Genomic DNA, 13971 nt, shown 5'->3' with positions numbered 1-13971 from the left:
AGTATCCTGGTTTTCCATGCTCAAAGCTGAGCTGAGACCACAAATACTTTATTTCTTGCATTACCTGAGTAACTAATTTTGTTCCATCATGATCCTGAAATATGAAAGAGTCATCAAAAATGAGAGAGATGTCAAGAAGCTGTAGAACCACCTCAGCTGCTTTTTTTTGGTCCTAAGTGGATGGAAACCACAAAATTTGGTGATGCACTCCTCTTACATCATTATCACTTCAAGCTGCCCAGACACATGGACTGCATATTGACAGTCAATTTACCCCATGCTAAGTTCTCCTTGTTCAAAACAGACCAGTCAGGAAACCATTCAAAGTAGTGCCTTCTCTTTTCTTAGCACACTACACAGAAGGATTTGAGGTGCTCAACAGCATCTCTGGTGATGTTTGCATATTTAGATGAACAAATGTTTCATGGCACAGTCCTGGCCACCATGGCCATATGTCCCTTTATGATTATATTGTGCATATCCTCAATGCTCACATGAAGGAGACTCCTGTTCTGTTTGCCTGCTCTCAACCAACTTCTCAGTCTGTTCACATTAGAATTTCATATCTGAATCGAGGCACATAGTAAGCAGTTTATTAGAAATAATTCTGTGTATATAAATGGGGAAAGCACTGACATATACATTTAGACTTAAAAACCAGAGTGTGTTCTCCATACTTACTTTCTAAGCAGATAATATTCATAGTTCAACTTTGACTTGGGATTCTGTATTTCTTGTCTTTATTCCAGAAATAGTTGCACAATACTCTCTCCTTGTGATTAAGTACATGGAGCATTTCTTATTCTTTTTGTACAGTTGTTCTGTAAATTTAATTTAAATCTAATTCTGCAATTCTGTTGAGGCTTTTGTTCAGAAACCGCTGCCTCTGCTGCCTTCAGGGTTTTTCATGCCCATCTCTTCTATCCCTGGAGAAAGCATAAAGTGCCTGAAGCCCCCAAACCCCCTGTCTTGGCCTGCAGCTATGGAGGTACCTTCTTCCTCAGTCAAGGCACCCTGGTTATTGGTAATACAAGGAAATGGAAATGTCAGGTGACATAGACTGTGGAAAACTGCCTGGGAAGAAAAGATCTGTAAGCTAAGTGGAATTAGACAAAGCAGGATTACAGTCTCATAAAACCCTCAAGTCAGGATTGTTGCAAAATGCAGTCTTTGCTGTATTTGTCCTTGCCTTGACTTGATTTTTTGATTTCCATGATTCCCTGGTGAGCTAGAGAGGGAACTGATGCAGCTGAATGACATTCAGGAGGCAAATTCCAGCCATATGGAAAGAGCAATGCAGGAGCGGGAACAAGGAGTGGCTGAGGGCAAGCTTGCTCCCATCAGTGAGTGTCACTTTTTAGCAACTTTAAGGATTAAATAAATAACCTGAGATGGAGGCCAGAGACACAGTCACCTTACCTTGTTGCTGTGTGGCAGAAGTGTGCTGATATTCTGCTCTCTTCTCCTCATTCCCAGTCCTATTCTTCAGATTCTATTCCCTCTATGTCCTTCTCTAATAGTGTGTTTGTGTTCATGATTGTTTCCTATCCTGGTACTGTCCTCTGCCATCTAGTCAGCAAAAAAAAAAGGTCACCTTCATGATTGTGGTGCCTCTGACCAAGCAGATGAAGGTAACTGGAAATTCCCCTTCTTCTATAGTGGTCAACTCCTGGCACAGTTAAGGGAGATCATTCTCTCAGGGCTGGGGAAGGCTTGCTCTGCCACACACTGGCTCTCACAAAGCAAGACCAGTGGTAGACATAAAGTCTGCATAGACAGACCCATAAAAGGCATGACGTGGTGCTGGATAACATCACCATCTTAAATCATGTGATTATAGGACCTCCTAATTAGCTTGTTATCATGCTGAGTTAGTATTAACATCATTAGCAACAAATTTTATTAGGGGAAAAAAAGTCATTAGTATTTTTTGTGATGCTATAGTGCAGGCTACTGTGAAAGTTTGCATTTTTACAGGAATTAAATTACTTCTGATTTTAACACAGATGAACGAGATTTGTTGGTCTGTATAGTTGGGAGGTACTGTTTTTAAAATAATATTTTATCTTTCATTCCAAATGCAGATAAAATACTTCTAATTTATGTGCATTTTTCTAGGAGGGACTTTACTTTTTCAGCACATAGTCATTTTGTTTGTTAATAACTTTATTATAGTAGAAGGGTTATAATATAATGTTACAAAGCTATGCAGTGCCTACAGAATGCATGCAAGGCATTTTCTTTAACCAACCACGTTGCTACGGGAGGAAACAAAAATGTTATGCCAATTTCCATCCTCTCCCGCCACAAGGAGAATATGATTTTTTTGTGTAGCTTTAAAACAAATCTGGATAATAGCAGTTTATTGCTTTCTAAATGACACACAGTTAACTAGTAGTGAGCTGCACATCCAAGTTGATTCCCTTCATGTTTTGAAAGTAGTTCCTCAGCTACTGTTGAATCTGGTTGGTAGTTGTCATCCTTTTTACTGTGATCTTTTGGGAACAAACGCCTTCTTGGACAGATTTTTCTCAGGCACACACATACTGCAAGCTCTCACATTTCTTTCTTAACAGATGTGGTCCAGGCTATTTGCCAAGGGTGAACTATGAGAGCTGCCCAACACCTCACTTGTATTGTGAATTTCAGTGATTTCCACCTTTTGGTGTTGTACAGCATCACTCATACTCTGACCTGAAAATACCTTTTTATGATCAAAGATCCTGATAGATATAAAGGACCTTGAAGCAAGAAGGAAGGAAGACAAGGTAGAAAGACCATAGAAGAGATGGGATCTCATAAAATAACCATCTTGGAGGGACCAAAAGCAATGAGCACAGCAATGAGATTGCACAGATACAACAAGATCAACCAATTGTTATTTTATTGCTGTCTGATGTGCAAGAGATGTTGACGGTGAAGCAGAAAGGAATGGAAAAATTCACAGGGGTGAAAAGGTGGATTTCAACAGCATCATGAGTAAAGACTCTCATGGAAATTGATCAGCTAATAACCTCTAATTAGTTAAATGATTAAATTATTATCCCACTAACTCTGGATGAAAAAAATGTGACCTCATGCACATGGCAAGAAAAATAAAGATTCGCCATTGATGTCTTGCATTAGAGAAGTCAAGATTTATGTTCTTTTTTAGGGATATGTATAAATTGGCTGAGCTATGAAAGCTTCAATGTCTCTCATAGAAATATTTTACCAAATTTTTCATCTTTTTTAGTGGAATTTATTTCTGTCTTCAAAGACAGCAACTGGCAATGCCTCACTGAGATAGAATATGCTTTTTTAGCTACTATTAGCTTTTTCCATCCCTCCAATCTAAGCAGCAACATTTTCATTCCTTCCATCAGTGCAGGATACAAAATTTATAGAATTGCTTTCAAGTTAAAGACACTGTGAGTGACTACTTATAAACTTCATAAATGCACAAAATCAACATAAGATTTACAAAGAAACATTGCTACCTTGGATATCTAAGATATTTGTCTTTTGAAGAGAAGACAAATTCTGTCTGAATGATCTAAAAAAACTTGTCCTGACTGTAAAATATTACTTTTAATTGAAAAATTTTGTGAATAATAATACAGGTTTTTGTTTGAATTTGCAATGTCCATTTCAGTAAGCATGTATAATTTTTTAGACATATTTTCATAATATGAGAAAGAGAATATTGTTTTCTGCTGCAGTGGTATCATCTCAAAAAGTGATTTTTGAGAAAATATTTTAAGAAATAACTATCTATCATTGAATCAGTTTTAAATATCTGGTTTAACAGTTCAATTCACTTAGAAAGTTATGCATAACAATGAAGAAACAGACCTACTCAAGAAGAACAATATCTTCCCTAATATTTTATAAGAGCTTGTGGGAAATAAATATGAAATGTATGGGAAAATTATATAGATCTTTAAGTTTCATAAATCTGTACCTCAGTCCATATAAACCAGCTTTCTTATTTGTGTTTCTACACTGTAATTCTCAGGTCTCCTCCTAGTGCCTTTAACTTCACAAATCTTGATGTAAAAACAGTAAGAGAGAAGAACCCATGACCTTTCTTCCCTCTTCTCCAGGTCCATCCACAACTCACTGGGTAGCACCATGAGGAAATTGCTGAGGTCACCTTCCTGTTTACTAACTCGGACTCAGGAGGCAGTTTGTTCCATTACTTCAGGAAGCTGATATGCAAAACCCTGTGCGAGTGTGTTGCACCATTTCCAGAGCACGCCCTCACTTGCTGAGGAGTGCATTTGCTCTGTCTATCCATCACTGTTCTATCCCAGCTCCTGCACACGCTGAAGGATGCTGATGCTAGCAGCAAGGCAACCTCCTGTGGAGCATCCCCACATTTTGCTTGAAGAAGCGACTTCCACTCAGCACGAATGACAGCAGGTCCAGACAGCTCAGGGCAGTCAGGCTCAAAAAAACCTCATTGTAGCTTTCTAACTGGTCAAAATCACTCACATGCTGTATGTAGTAGGCTCTGAACAGGTGATAGGGAAGGAACCAAATTATGATGATCCAGATGAAAATCAAGTTTTTCACCTGGGCCCAGAATTCTTGATGTGAACAGAGGGAGGTGGAAAATTTTCTCGCCACTTTTACCAGGATAAAAATCTGCAAGCTCAAGAGGACGCAAGAAATGAGGGCAACAGCTACAATTACAGTGTAGTTCAGGGCTTTCACACTCTCGTGCTGTAATTCTTTATGGAACTTGAAGCATGTTGTATTATTGTATAAGCCTGAGCGTCCATACTCGAAGTAGAAGAGTGGCACCCCAAAGACCATGACGAAGAGCCACACGGCAGCGCTCGCCCCAATGGCGTGCAGCTTCCTGTAAAACTCCACCTTGTCCTTCCACTGAAAGAAGATGAGCCACCGGATCACCAGGGTGATCACATAAAATATGAAGGTCAGGTACATGTGGATGTGCACCATGGCACTCACCATTTTGCAAAATGGCATATCAAATATCCACTTCTTTTTGACATAATAGTGGAGGCGGAAGGGCACCGTGAAGAGGAGGAGGCTGTGCACAACGACCAGGTTAATGATGGCAGTCGTGGTCACAGACAGAGTGTTCATCTTGAGCAGCACAAAGGACATTGTGATGGACCCAATTCCACCTCCAGCCAAGGCAACCGAGTAGACAGTGACCAGTATGGCACTCACGGTGCTGGTGTGAACGAAGGCGGATGAGGAGTCACTGCTGTTCCTGGTCCCTTCAGTCATGTTCCTGAAATCTTCCTGGAACATATTCTGGAAACGGAAGAATACAGAAAGACTAAGATAAGGTAGGAATGAGATGACCTGCCTAAAAAGCCAGAAGGACTTCCCACCTTTTTCTTGCTTAAGGAATAATCCTGAGGTCTAACAGGTGGCGTCAGTAGCTATAACTTTTTCCAAACATCCTCCAGCCTAAGGGAAAATGGATGAGAACATTGGGCAGAGAACTGCTCTAGTCCTGAAGATATTTCCAGCCATTCTCCAAAAAACAAGCATGAATCAATAATATATGGGGAGAAATGATCCTTAAAGATCCTTAGAGAGCCATCATTATGTTAGTTTTATGCTTTGTTATTTTTTCTCCTCTCTTCTGAGCATCTGCATGCTTTTACAGTAAAGGTCAGAAATATTGTTTTAATTCTGCTCTCATTCATCAATTTGTTTACTTGCAACACAAATCTGTCCTTCCCAGGGCCAGATAACAGCCATATGTTGTTCTATCTAAGATACAAATTCTGTTTGTCTCTGAAAGCTGAGTTTTGAAAACATTACAGTCAACTTCTTCTCCATGTACAGTTTCTCTGAGCAAGGGATTAAACACCATGGATACCCAGACTCCGTGGAAATCCTGCTTAGATCCTGCCAGACCAAGAAATATGGGCAGTACTGTCCTGATTCTCAGGGCCATTTCAAACCTTACATGTAGTAACTGGGTGTTACAAAATGGGCTGCTAAAAAACATTAGGAAAGGACATCCTGGGTGAGTGTAAATCATCCTGTCTGACCAAAGCAGAAGCTAGATGCAAGTTAATAGCAAGTTTAAAAAGTGTGCTATACATTTTTAATATATTACTCTCTTAAAAATAGATTAGAAATAATTATTATAAATCTAAATGCAGCTCCTGCTAGGATTTTAAGTACTACAAGATCATATAGGAGGGGAAGAGCTCAGGTAGGGTGTTATCCTGAAGCATACCTGCATCTGTAAAAATGTCCAGGGGATCTTCTCATTACAGTTACAGAAAAGAAGCAGGGAAAACTGAACAGTGTTGGTCTCCATACTATCACAATTGTACTGCTACTGCTGCCTGAACTGTGATGTAAAACTGACTCTTGTAAGTCATCCATTTTACCAATGAATCCCACAGCACAAGAAGGAGTTCTCTCCCGAGTTTTTGTGATTTTTCATTTAATACTCAAATGCTTTATACTTCAGAAAGTAGTTCCTTAATCTCTTTGTATGGGTGATTTTTCAGCTTTATTTTCATTTTTTTAGGTAGCACAAACTGCCAAAAGTTAGGAGGGGAAAAACTTTTTAGCAGTCCACTCATTTTACGGAAAAGAGTTTTGCCTGTAACAGTTTTATAAACTGTTTTTGTTCATAGTGGGCAATGAATATCTGTTGTGCACCTCAGGTGTTTTGTGTTGTTTCTTAGCAATATTTCTAGGCACTTACAGTAATCAAGGTCTCTTCATACATTGAAAAGTTATTCTCCAGCTATCCCAATGCATCTAAGACTCCAGATATCTTATTATAATCAGTATAAGTGCCATATCTCAAACTGATGCGTTGATTGCTGGCATTACTGACCTTTTGTGTTTGATCTTGCATTTCAGAGTTATGTGGACAACTAATTCCAGTACATTAAGAGAATTACAATGGGTTGTTGTGAAGGAGATTTTTATCAAAGTCACTGCAGATTGGCACACTGCAGCTCTTGCATCAGAAATGGTGCAAGTTCCTTCCAGTTCTGTTCTTGTTTCTGAGTCACTTCATCCTCACAACCATGCAAGAACTCTTCATCGGTTTCTCCAAGCTGTTAAACTTCAGTTTGAAAATATGTCTCTAAAAAGAGGCATTATCACACTGTTTTGATTTAAAATGCATATTTCAAGTTTTAAACTTTTAAAAGTGTCACGGAGGGAAAGGCAACATGCTGGAAATGTGGCTTGGTATGAGCAGACCCAGCAGCAAGGTTGCACTTGGAGAGGAAGAACCTCTTTTTGTCACCCTTCAGAGGCCAGCAGTGAAACTTGAAGGCAGTAAGAACAGATAGGCAGAAGTAAGATAACTGATGTTTTACTCAGACATTCCAGTGCACATTCACTGAAATGCAGGTTTCTACAGAATTCTGCAGTCGTTGTTAAATCTCTGCATAGTAAGAATCTGCAGGAGATACAATTTTCATTTATCTTAAAAAAAAAAAAGCTACTAGCAGCTGTGATAGGAGATTATCAGCTCCCTCAGTAGCCCAGGCACCCCACTGAAATATCATTGCGTGATGAATACTGAGTGTAACATAACACAGGGCATGTTTCACAGAGGAAATGCTGCTTTCTGGCAAAGTGAGGTTTCCTATCATACTGACATTCACAAAGCTATAACCTACTGACCTGAAATGCAGCTTACAAGTCCCTTTGCCAGAATTCAGCAGGAGGCACATGAAAAAAGAATTAATGTGGACCTCACACAACACAGCTCTTCTTGTTTCTGTGCCTTCCCACACCCTCTAGCAACTGCCAGTTCAGTGATATTGCTCAAGTCTTGGAGCCAGGCTTGGTCTTCCTCTGGGTTAAGCCTCTCATGACTGAGCTGAACTTCTGCTGGACATGAGCCTTGAGCAGCCACAAGGCAATAGTGGGCACCACTTCATTTGGATGCCACAGCAGCTGCTGGTGCCAAGGGCTGGGGGACAACTGCAAAAATAGATGGTTTAGTCTGACAAAGGAGATAGGTTGCCAACGGGCCAGAGGCTAGTTTCTTTCAGAAATGTGATCAGCAAAAAGATTCTTGTGCATTCAAGATTTGTCAGTTGTCAGTGTGGATAATGCCATCACACTCATTTCATGTGACTGTCTGTGCAGCACAGTCTGTGAGATTTCCCTGGACTGCTCTCTTCAGGACGGAAAAACCCAGAGTGCTCAGTTCCTGTCTGTATTCAAGGCCAGGTTGGATGGGGATTTGAGCAACCTGGTCTAGTGGAACATGCCTCTTCCCATAGCAGGTCTGTTGGAATTAGATGATCTTGAAGGCCTCTTTCCTCCCAAACCGTTGTGTGATTCTATGATTTCTGAAAACAATTTGATCTCAGTCAAAAATTTTCCAGGTAAGAAATTTTCATTCAAAACTTCAGGAACTTGTTTCTCTTTTTTCTTACTGTTATCTATCTTACTATTTAAAAACAAAACAAAACAAAACAAAACAAAAAAAAAAAGAAGGAAAAAAAAAAAAGATGAACCATACTTCTGGACAGAATTTGTAGAACCTCAGTTTCCAGGTATTAGCTGTGCTTCTGCCTCTGCATTCAGATTTAAAAATTTTTGGTCAAATTTTGCCTTTCCCTGTAGGTACCTGATATGAGACAGAAGAGTCTTATTCTCCCTTGATCCCAGACATACCTGTGGCTCCTCAGTGAACTGTCTTTACACTTGTACTTGGTTCTTAGACCAACAACTTCACATTTGGCAGGGGTAAAATGCTTATTCTAGTTTGTGCCTGATTTAGCAATCCAGATCATCCTGTCACTGGCTTGTTCCCTTCATTCCATGCTATTTTCCCAACCAAGTCCATGAGTCACCATTATGTTACATCAACATTATATCAACTTATTTAAAAAACCACTCATTTGTCAGAAATGATGACACTTTTACAATCTCTGTCAAACAGTGAGCTCTACTCTGTATAACAAGTGTTTGCAAAATTTATCCCCCCATACACGTCTGCTGAGAGACTGGCAGGCTTCACACAGATTTTCATGTGTTCTGACAGTTGGGTTCTGCAGGAGAAGCATTTGCTGTCTGCATGCACCCAACTGAGAAGTTTCATTTGAATTTGGAGGAGAAAAAAAGTTCAACTCATATGAAAGATTTCTATTTTTGACAGCTTTAATAAACTGAAAAATGAGTGTTTGTCAGAACTGACATTCCTACACTGAACTAGATTAGCTTGGAAGTGCAAAATACAAATAATTTTTAACAAAAGTCTGTTTAAAATCTGCATCTGTTTCACAGAATCCTCATTTAGTCTCAAAAATGTTTTCTGTTGAGGGCATTGTAATTGCATTTCAATTTGTTCTAATTCCATGCTGTGTTATGGTAACGTAGGCTGTGCTACTAGAATAATTGCAGAATTCCTTTAATTTCAAAATAACCACACACACCTAAAGTTTGAAGTATGAAAACCTGCTAAATATAAAACACTAACAAAAAGTAATATTAAGTATCAAGCACATTTTTACATTTAGGCATCGACTTTTTTCAAACAACTTTTCATGATTCCCCTAACTCATTTGGTAGCTCAACAATTCATGTCTTGCAGGCTGTGTCAACATTATACTGATATTTTGTGTTTTCAATTCAGTCCATTGAAGAACAAATGGGATGGAAAAGCATGTTAAGTTAGTCCTCTTTCGTTTGGGATTGTCACTATTTTTTACACAAAAAAAAAAGGAAACAATGAAGTGTTCCTAAAAAGGATTATTTGCCTCCTTAGCTGTATCTTAACAGAGAAAAAAAACCCTTCTTGTCCTTGCAGAGACTGGGTGATATCAAACACAGATACAAAGGATGGATGAAAACAAAATGCACTGCCTCCCAGTTTTAGGAGACAGTGTAAAGCTACAGGGTGGTAATATGGGAAAGAATGAAGCAATTCTGTCCCTTACTAGGAAACTACCAAACACAATGAGAAAATATTTGTACAGAAAGTAGGTTGAAAATAAAAAAAAATAGACCACTGAATGCTTCTCCCCCCTCCTAAACTTGCAAGCATTCATTTACTTTGCAAACCGAGGCTTTTTTTTCATTCTGTGTGTACTTACAGGTTAGAGTTTCTCTCCACTCCTCAAGTGTTGTTTACTTGGATCTTCATTCTATGTAAGCTCTAAGAACAAAAAGCAAAAGACCTGATGCTTTAAAGAGTCATTGCCTTGCTTCTTTCTTTGAGCTTATGACAAAACAATAACCTTGAAGCTGTGCTGTGTGAGGATGGAGCTGCCCATGGCACACAACCTTGGGAAGATTTTTAGTTGCATCACATCATCCCTTACCTTGCAGCTACTTCTTAGCCATTAGAGGTCTTCAAAGCCTCCCATTGCTGCACAGGGCTTTATACTACTACCTAAAATGATAAATTATACACACAGAAGTGAACCTCACAGTTCAGGAAGACATATGTTTGGATGGGTTGTTCCCAGAGTGGAGGGGATGATTTGAAGGTGTGGTTTGAGAAAACAGGGCAGGACAAGAGCAAAATATGATCTAGATTGTAACTGACTAAGTGTGGGTGTGGTTGTGGTCAGAGACACCTAAGTGTGAGGGATGAAACAAAGCTCACTCTACAGCCCAGCACCATTTCTCATCTCTGCTTTCCGCCAAGATTTTAGCTCGGTGTCTGGATCTCAGGATATGGTGCCATCACTCCACCTGCACAGTGCCAGCAGAGGGAAACGAGGAGATTTAATTTAAAAAGTGATTAGCCATACCAGTGTCAAAGGCTCATCGAGCAATGGTGGTTGTGTGAGGTGTATGTGTGGTAAAAGACATCTCACTGCAGGACTGAGTCTCTGTAAGGAGTCTGTGCAAGGTCAGTTTTGCCCTCCTGCAGACTTAACACATTTCTGTCAGAACACACGGTTCTATTTGAGTGTGCTAGTTTTGAAAGCAACAGCATAGACATACAACTTGAAATGTAACCTCACAGGAGAATGTTTTAACTAACTGCATCCTGTTGCTTCACATTTGGTTAAAAAAATCACAAGGGAAGTCCTGCTCTGTGCTGCTTCACAACAAACTGCTATGTGATGGAAATTGTCTTTTTGCATTTTGCAATTTTAACAGTGCCCGACAGCTAAAGAACTGCTTAGATGATATTAAAAGAAGCTGGTCTCAAAGATCTGTTGAAAGGCATACACATAAAAAGCTAAAAACTCCATGGCAAAGCCAGACCTAAAGACCTTGAATCAAGACTTGTGCCTTCTCAAATTAGTAATTTTGTCTTGGCTCCTTCTAGGTCTTTTTTAGAGTGAATACATGCCAGTGGAAAGAAAACTAAGGTATCTTTAAAACCTTCGGGTACCTTCTGTATGTTGGTTTTTAAATTATACAATATTTTTGATACATAAAATAAGTTACACATGCTTAAGTATAAGTTAAAACATAAGTAATCTTTTAATGTTGTATATTGATATATATTTTTGATGCAATATAATAATTACGTAAGATACAAGTTATATAATTTTGTTGATAAGTAACAATGTTGTTTCCTCAAGCAGTCAAAACAAAAAAAGAGTTTTTCAGGTTGAATTCTTTCCACATGTTTGTAGTTGGCAAATCCTTTAATACAGGATTAAACCAAATAGTGAAATACTAGAGTCTGATCAGGGACAGACACCCTCATTGTCTTTGTCGGTCTCTAATTTGTAGTTTGCATCAAGATCTAGATAGGTATAGAATGCTTAATAGACATAATTGCAATTAATTTTCCCTGCTAAATTGATGGAATTTTCCCCCAGGATTTACCAACAGCATGTCTAATGGATTCCAGACTGGTACGTTTAGATTTTCAGCTGTAATGCACTGAGCTGGTGGCAGAATGTGATTATTTTAGAGCATCACTGGTTTTAAACACTGATACTAGACATGCATGTATTTTACAAGTTTTGAGTAATTGCTGGTAGTTTTAGCAATACCATAAAAATCTGGAAGTGTGATAGTGTGTTTTCATAGTACTGTTGTATCATGTGGATTCAACCATCACCTAGTTTGAGTTTGCATTAAAGCAACAGTTTCAAGGGCCAAAGTCGTTTAATAACAGATGAGAGGCTGGGCCAGATTTCAAGGACTGCTTGTCCTGAGGCCGATTAGCATCAAGGTACCTCTACTCTGGATTTCAAGAGGTCCTTGAGGAAAGAGAACCTTGCCCTTTATGCTCAGGCAGAATAGATGCTGTTAGTGACTTTTCAGCTGTTCCAAACTAAAAGTTGTACATAGAATAACCATGGCAACACAGGTATTTTGTTTGTCTGCATTTATTTTGCCAGGACTCAACAACTTGGAATATTAATTCAGAAGAGGACTACACAAGGTAGCAGGAGCTATTCAAGCATGATGGTTGGGTCTTTACAAAAATATTCTTCTCCTTCACTTATTTAAGTGTCAGAAAGCAAAAATAAGATCCACCTGTACACCTTAAATTGACTGTGGGTAAGCTGGCTCTTAGTTGTGGGTAGAGCCTGAGTGGTGGTCCTGACAACACTGAACTGATGTGAACTACACAGAATCAGGGAGGACATAATTCATACTGATTTGTACTGCTTACAAAAAGCCTGCTTTTTGATCTGCTCAGAGTCCCTTCTAGTGCCAGCTGTGGGCCTGGGGCTGGTAGGTAACACTGGCTGATCAGTTATTAAGTTGCAATTGTGATAGATTTTTTGAAGTTCATTATTAAGTAAAAGATCAGCTGCTAATATGAAGAACATAAAGGCAGTATGTAATTAGAGTAACTTATACCCGTTACCAACAAAATCCTATTTCTGCTGTGCTTTAATATTCCAATCACCTGAACAGAAAGATATTAATTACCTACAAAGGCAAAAACATTCAGTATCAGTATCAGCCAAAAACATTTTATAGATAATAGGTTTCTCAAAATGTCTCTCTCTGGGTTTTGGATCAGTTGTGATTTGTGGCTGTCACCCAGGCAGTGCAAGGTGTCCTGTGAGTGAGAAATACTGCCTGTGACACATCTGAAAGAACATTTTGGAAAAGTACAGGGAGTAAATGTGATTTGAAATTCCTTGTTCCACACACCTTTGCATAGCAGAGCCATAAATTTAAGCTCCTCTGAAAAGTGGAAATGCATCTGGTGGCCTCCTCCTAGGTTTTTAACTGATTTAGGGAAAAAAATACCCACTTTGCAAGTTATTATACCTGGGCATTATTACTCAAATTTGCTTAAATGTACCTAAGGAAAAGTGTCATGGAGAAAATCTGTTTTCCCTTCAGCCTATCTCACTACCTTTTCCGCCTACAGAAATGCCAAAATTGCACCATGTTGAAGTACAGCATATTAATAAAACCTCCTCAATTTTCTGTTTAGGTCTTACTAGAATCCAGATCTTTCAGAAAAGTACTGAAAACAAACCAAGACTTAAGTTCACATCACATTCTTCTTTGATTGTGTGGGAGGGATCCCAGATCTAGAAACCAACTATTCTAATATTAATAACACTAGCAATTTGCCCAACTTTTGCCATACCTTCTCTTTTCTATTGGGCTCTTCTTCGGCATCAGTGTTTGTCACCAAGGGCAGCAGGAGGAATCAGAACTGCATACAAAAGGTATCTGTTCAGTATCCAGTCTAAATGGACATTTTGAGAAGGTGTCTTATATTTAACAACAGCACACTACTAACAATCTATCACCAACTTTAATATTACTGGGGTTTTTTTTAAGGATTTTACTAGTTCGCATCTGTTGCAAGCCAGTAAGTTTTTCAGGGGATGTGCCTTTTATCAGGAATCCAGCACAACAATTCACTCATTATGGGAGCTTGTTCTCACCAGGGTGAAAAAAAATGGAAGGAGGAGCTGATTGACAAGGAGATGTATTACTCCTACCATGAAGATGACATTAGACTGCAGAGAAAGAAATAAATATGCAGCACCATGCCAATTCTATAAGCATATATGCCTCTCTGAGAAGAAAAAACATCTTTCCCTTCATCTTGAAAAG

The 13971-nt window shown here is 38.9% G+C and overlaps 1 protein-coding gene across 23 annotated transcripts in view; it reads right to left on the bottom strand.

The window, feature by feature from the left end:
* Positions 1-1584: 1584 nt before the first annotated feature.
* GPR141 (G protein-coupled receptor 141) overlaps positions 1585-13971 on the bottom strand; it is a 20296-nt gene continuing 7909 nt past the window's right edge. For 6 of the 23 annotated variants that reach the window (XM_064418401.1, XM_064418383.1, XM_064418334.1 and 3 more), the window contains 5 exons: positions 13496-13564; positions 10059-10120; positions 8210-8309; positions 6830-7084; positions 1585-5271 (listed from right to left, as the gene is read on the bottom strand). In XM_064418401.1, coding sequence (XP_064274471.1) covers positions 4324-5271; positions 6830-6850 — 969 coding nt within the window. In that variant the 5' untranslated portion in view covers positions 6851-7084; positions 8210-8309; positions 10059-10120; positions 13496-13564 and the 3' untranslated portion in view covers positions 1585-4323. Of the gene's footprint in view, positions 5431-6829; positions 7085-8209; positions 8310-8482; positions 8591-10058; positions 10121-10286; positions 10568-13495; positions 13565-13971 lie in introns of those variants that run through there. The other 17 variants (XM_064418393.1, XM_064418344.1, XM_064418404.1 and 14 more) reach the window with 15 other exon arrangements.

This window comes from Passer domesticus, chromosome 1 (assembly GCF_036417665.1).
Source record: "Passer domesticus isolate bPasDom1 chromosome 1, bPasDom1.hap1, whole genome shotgun sequence".
Classification (NCBI taxonomy): Eukaryota; Metazoa; Chordata; class Aves; order Passeriformes; family Passeridae; genus Passer; species Passer domesticus.
This window is presented reverse-complemented; position numbering and strand designations above follow the sequence as displayed.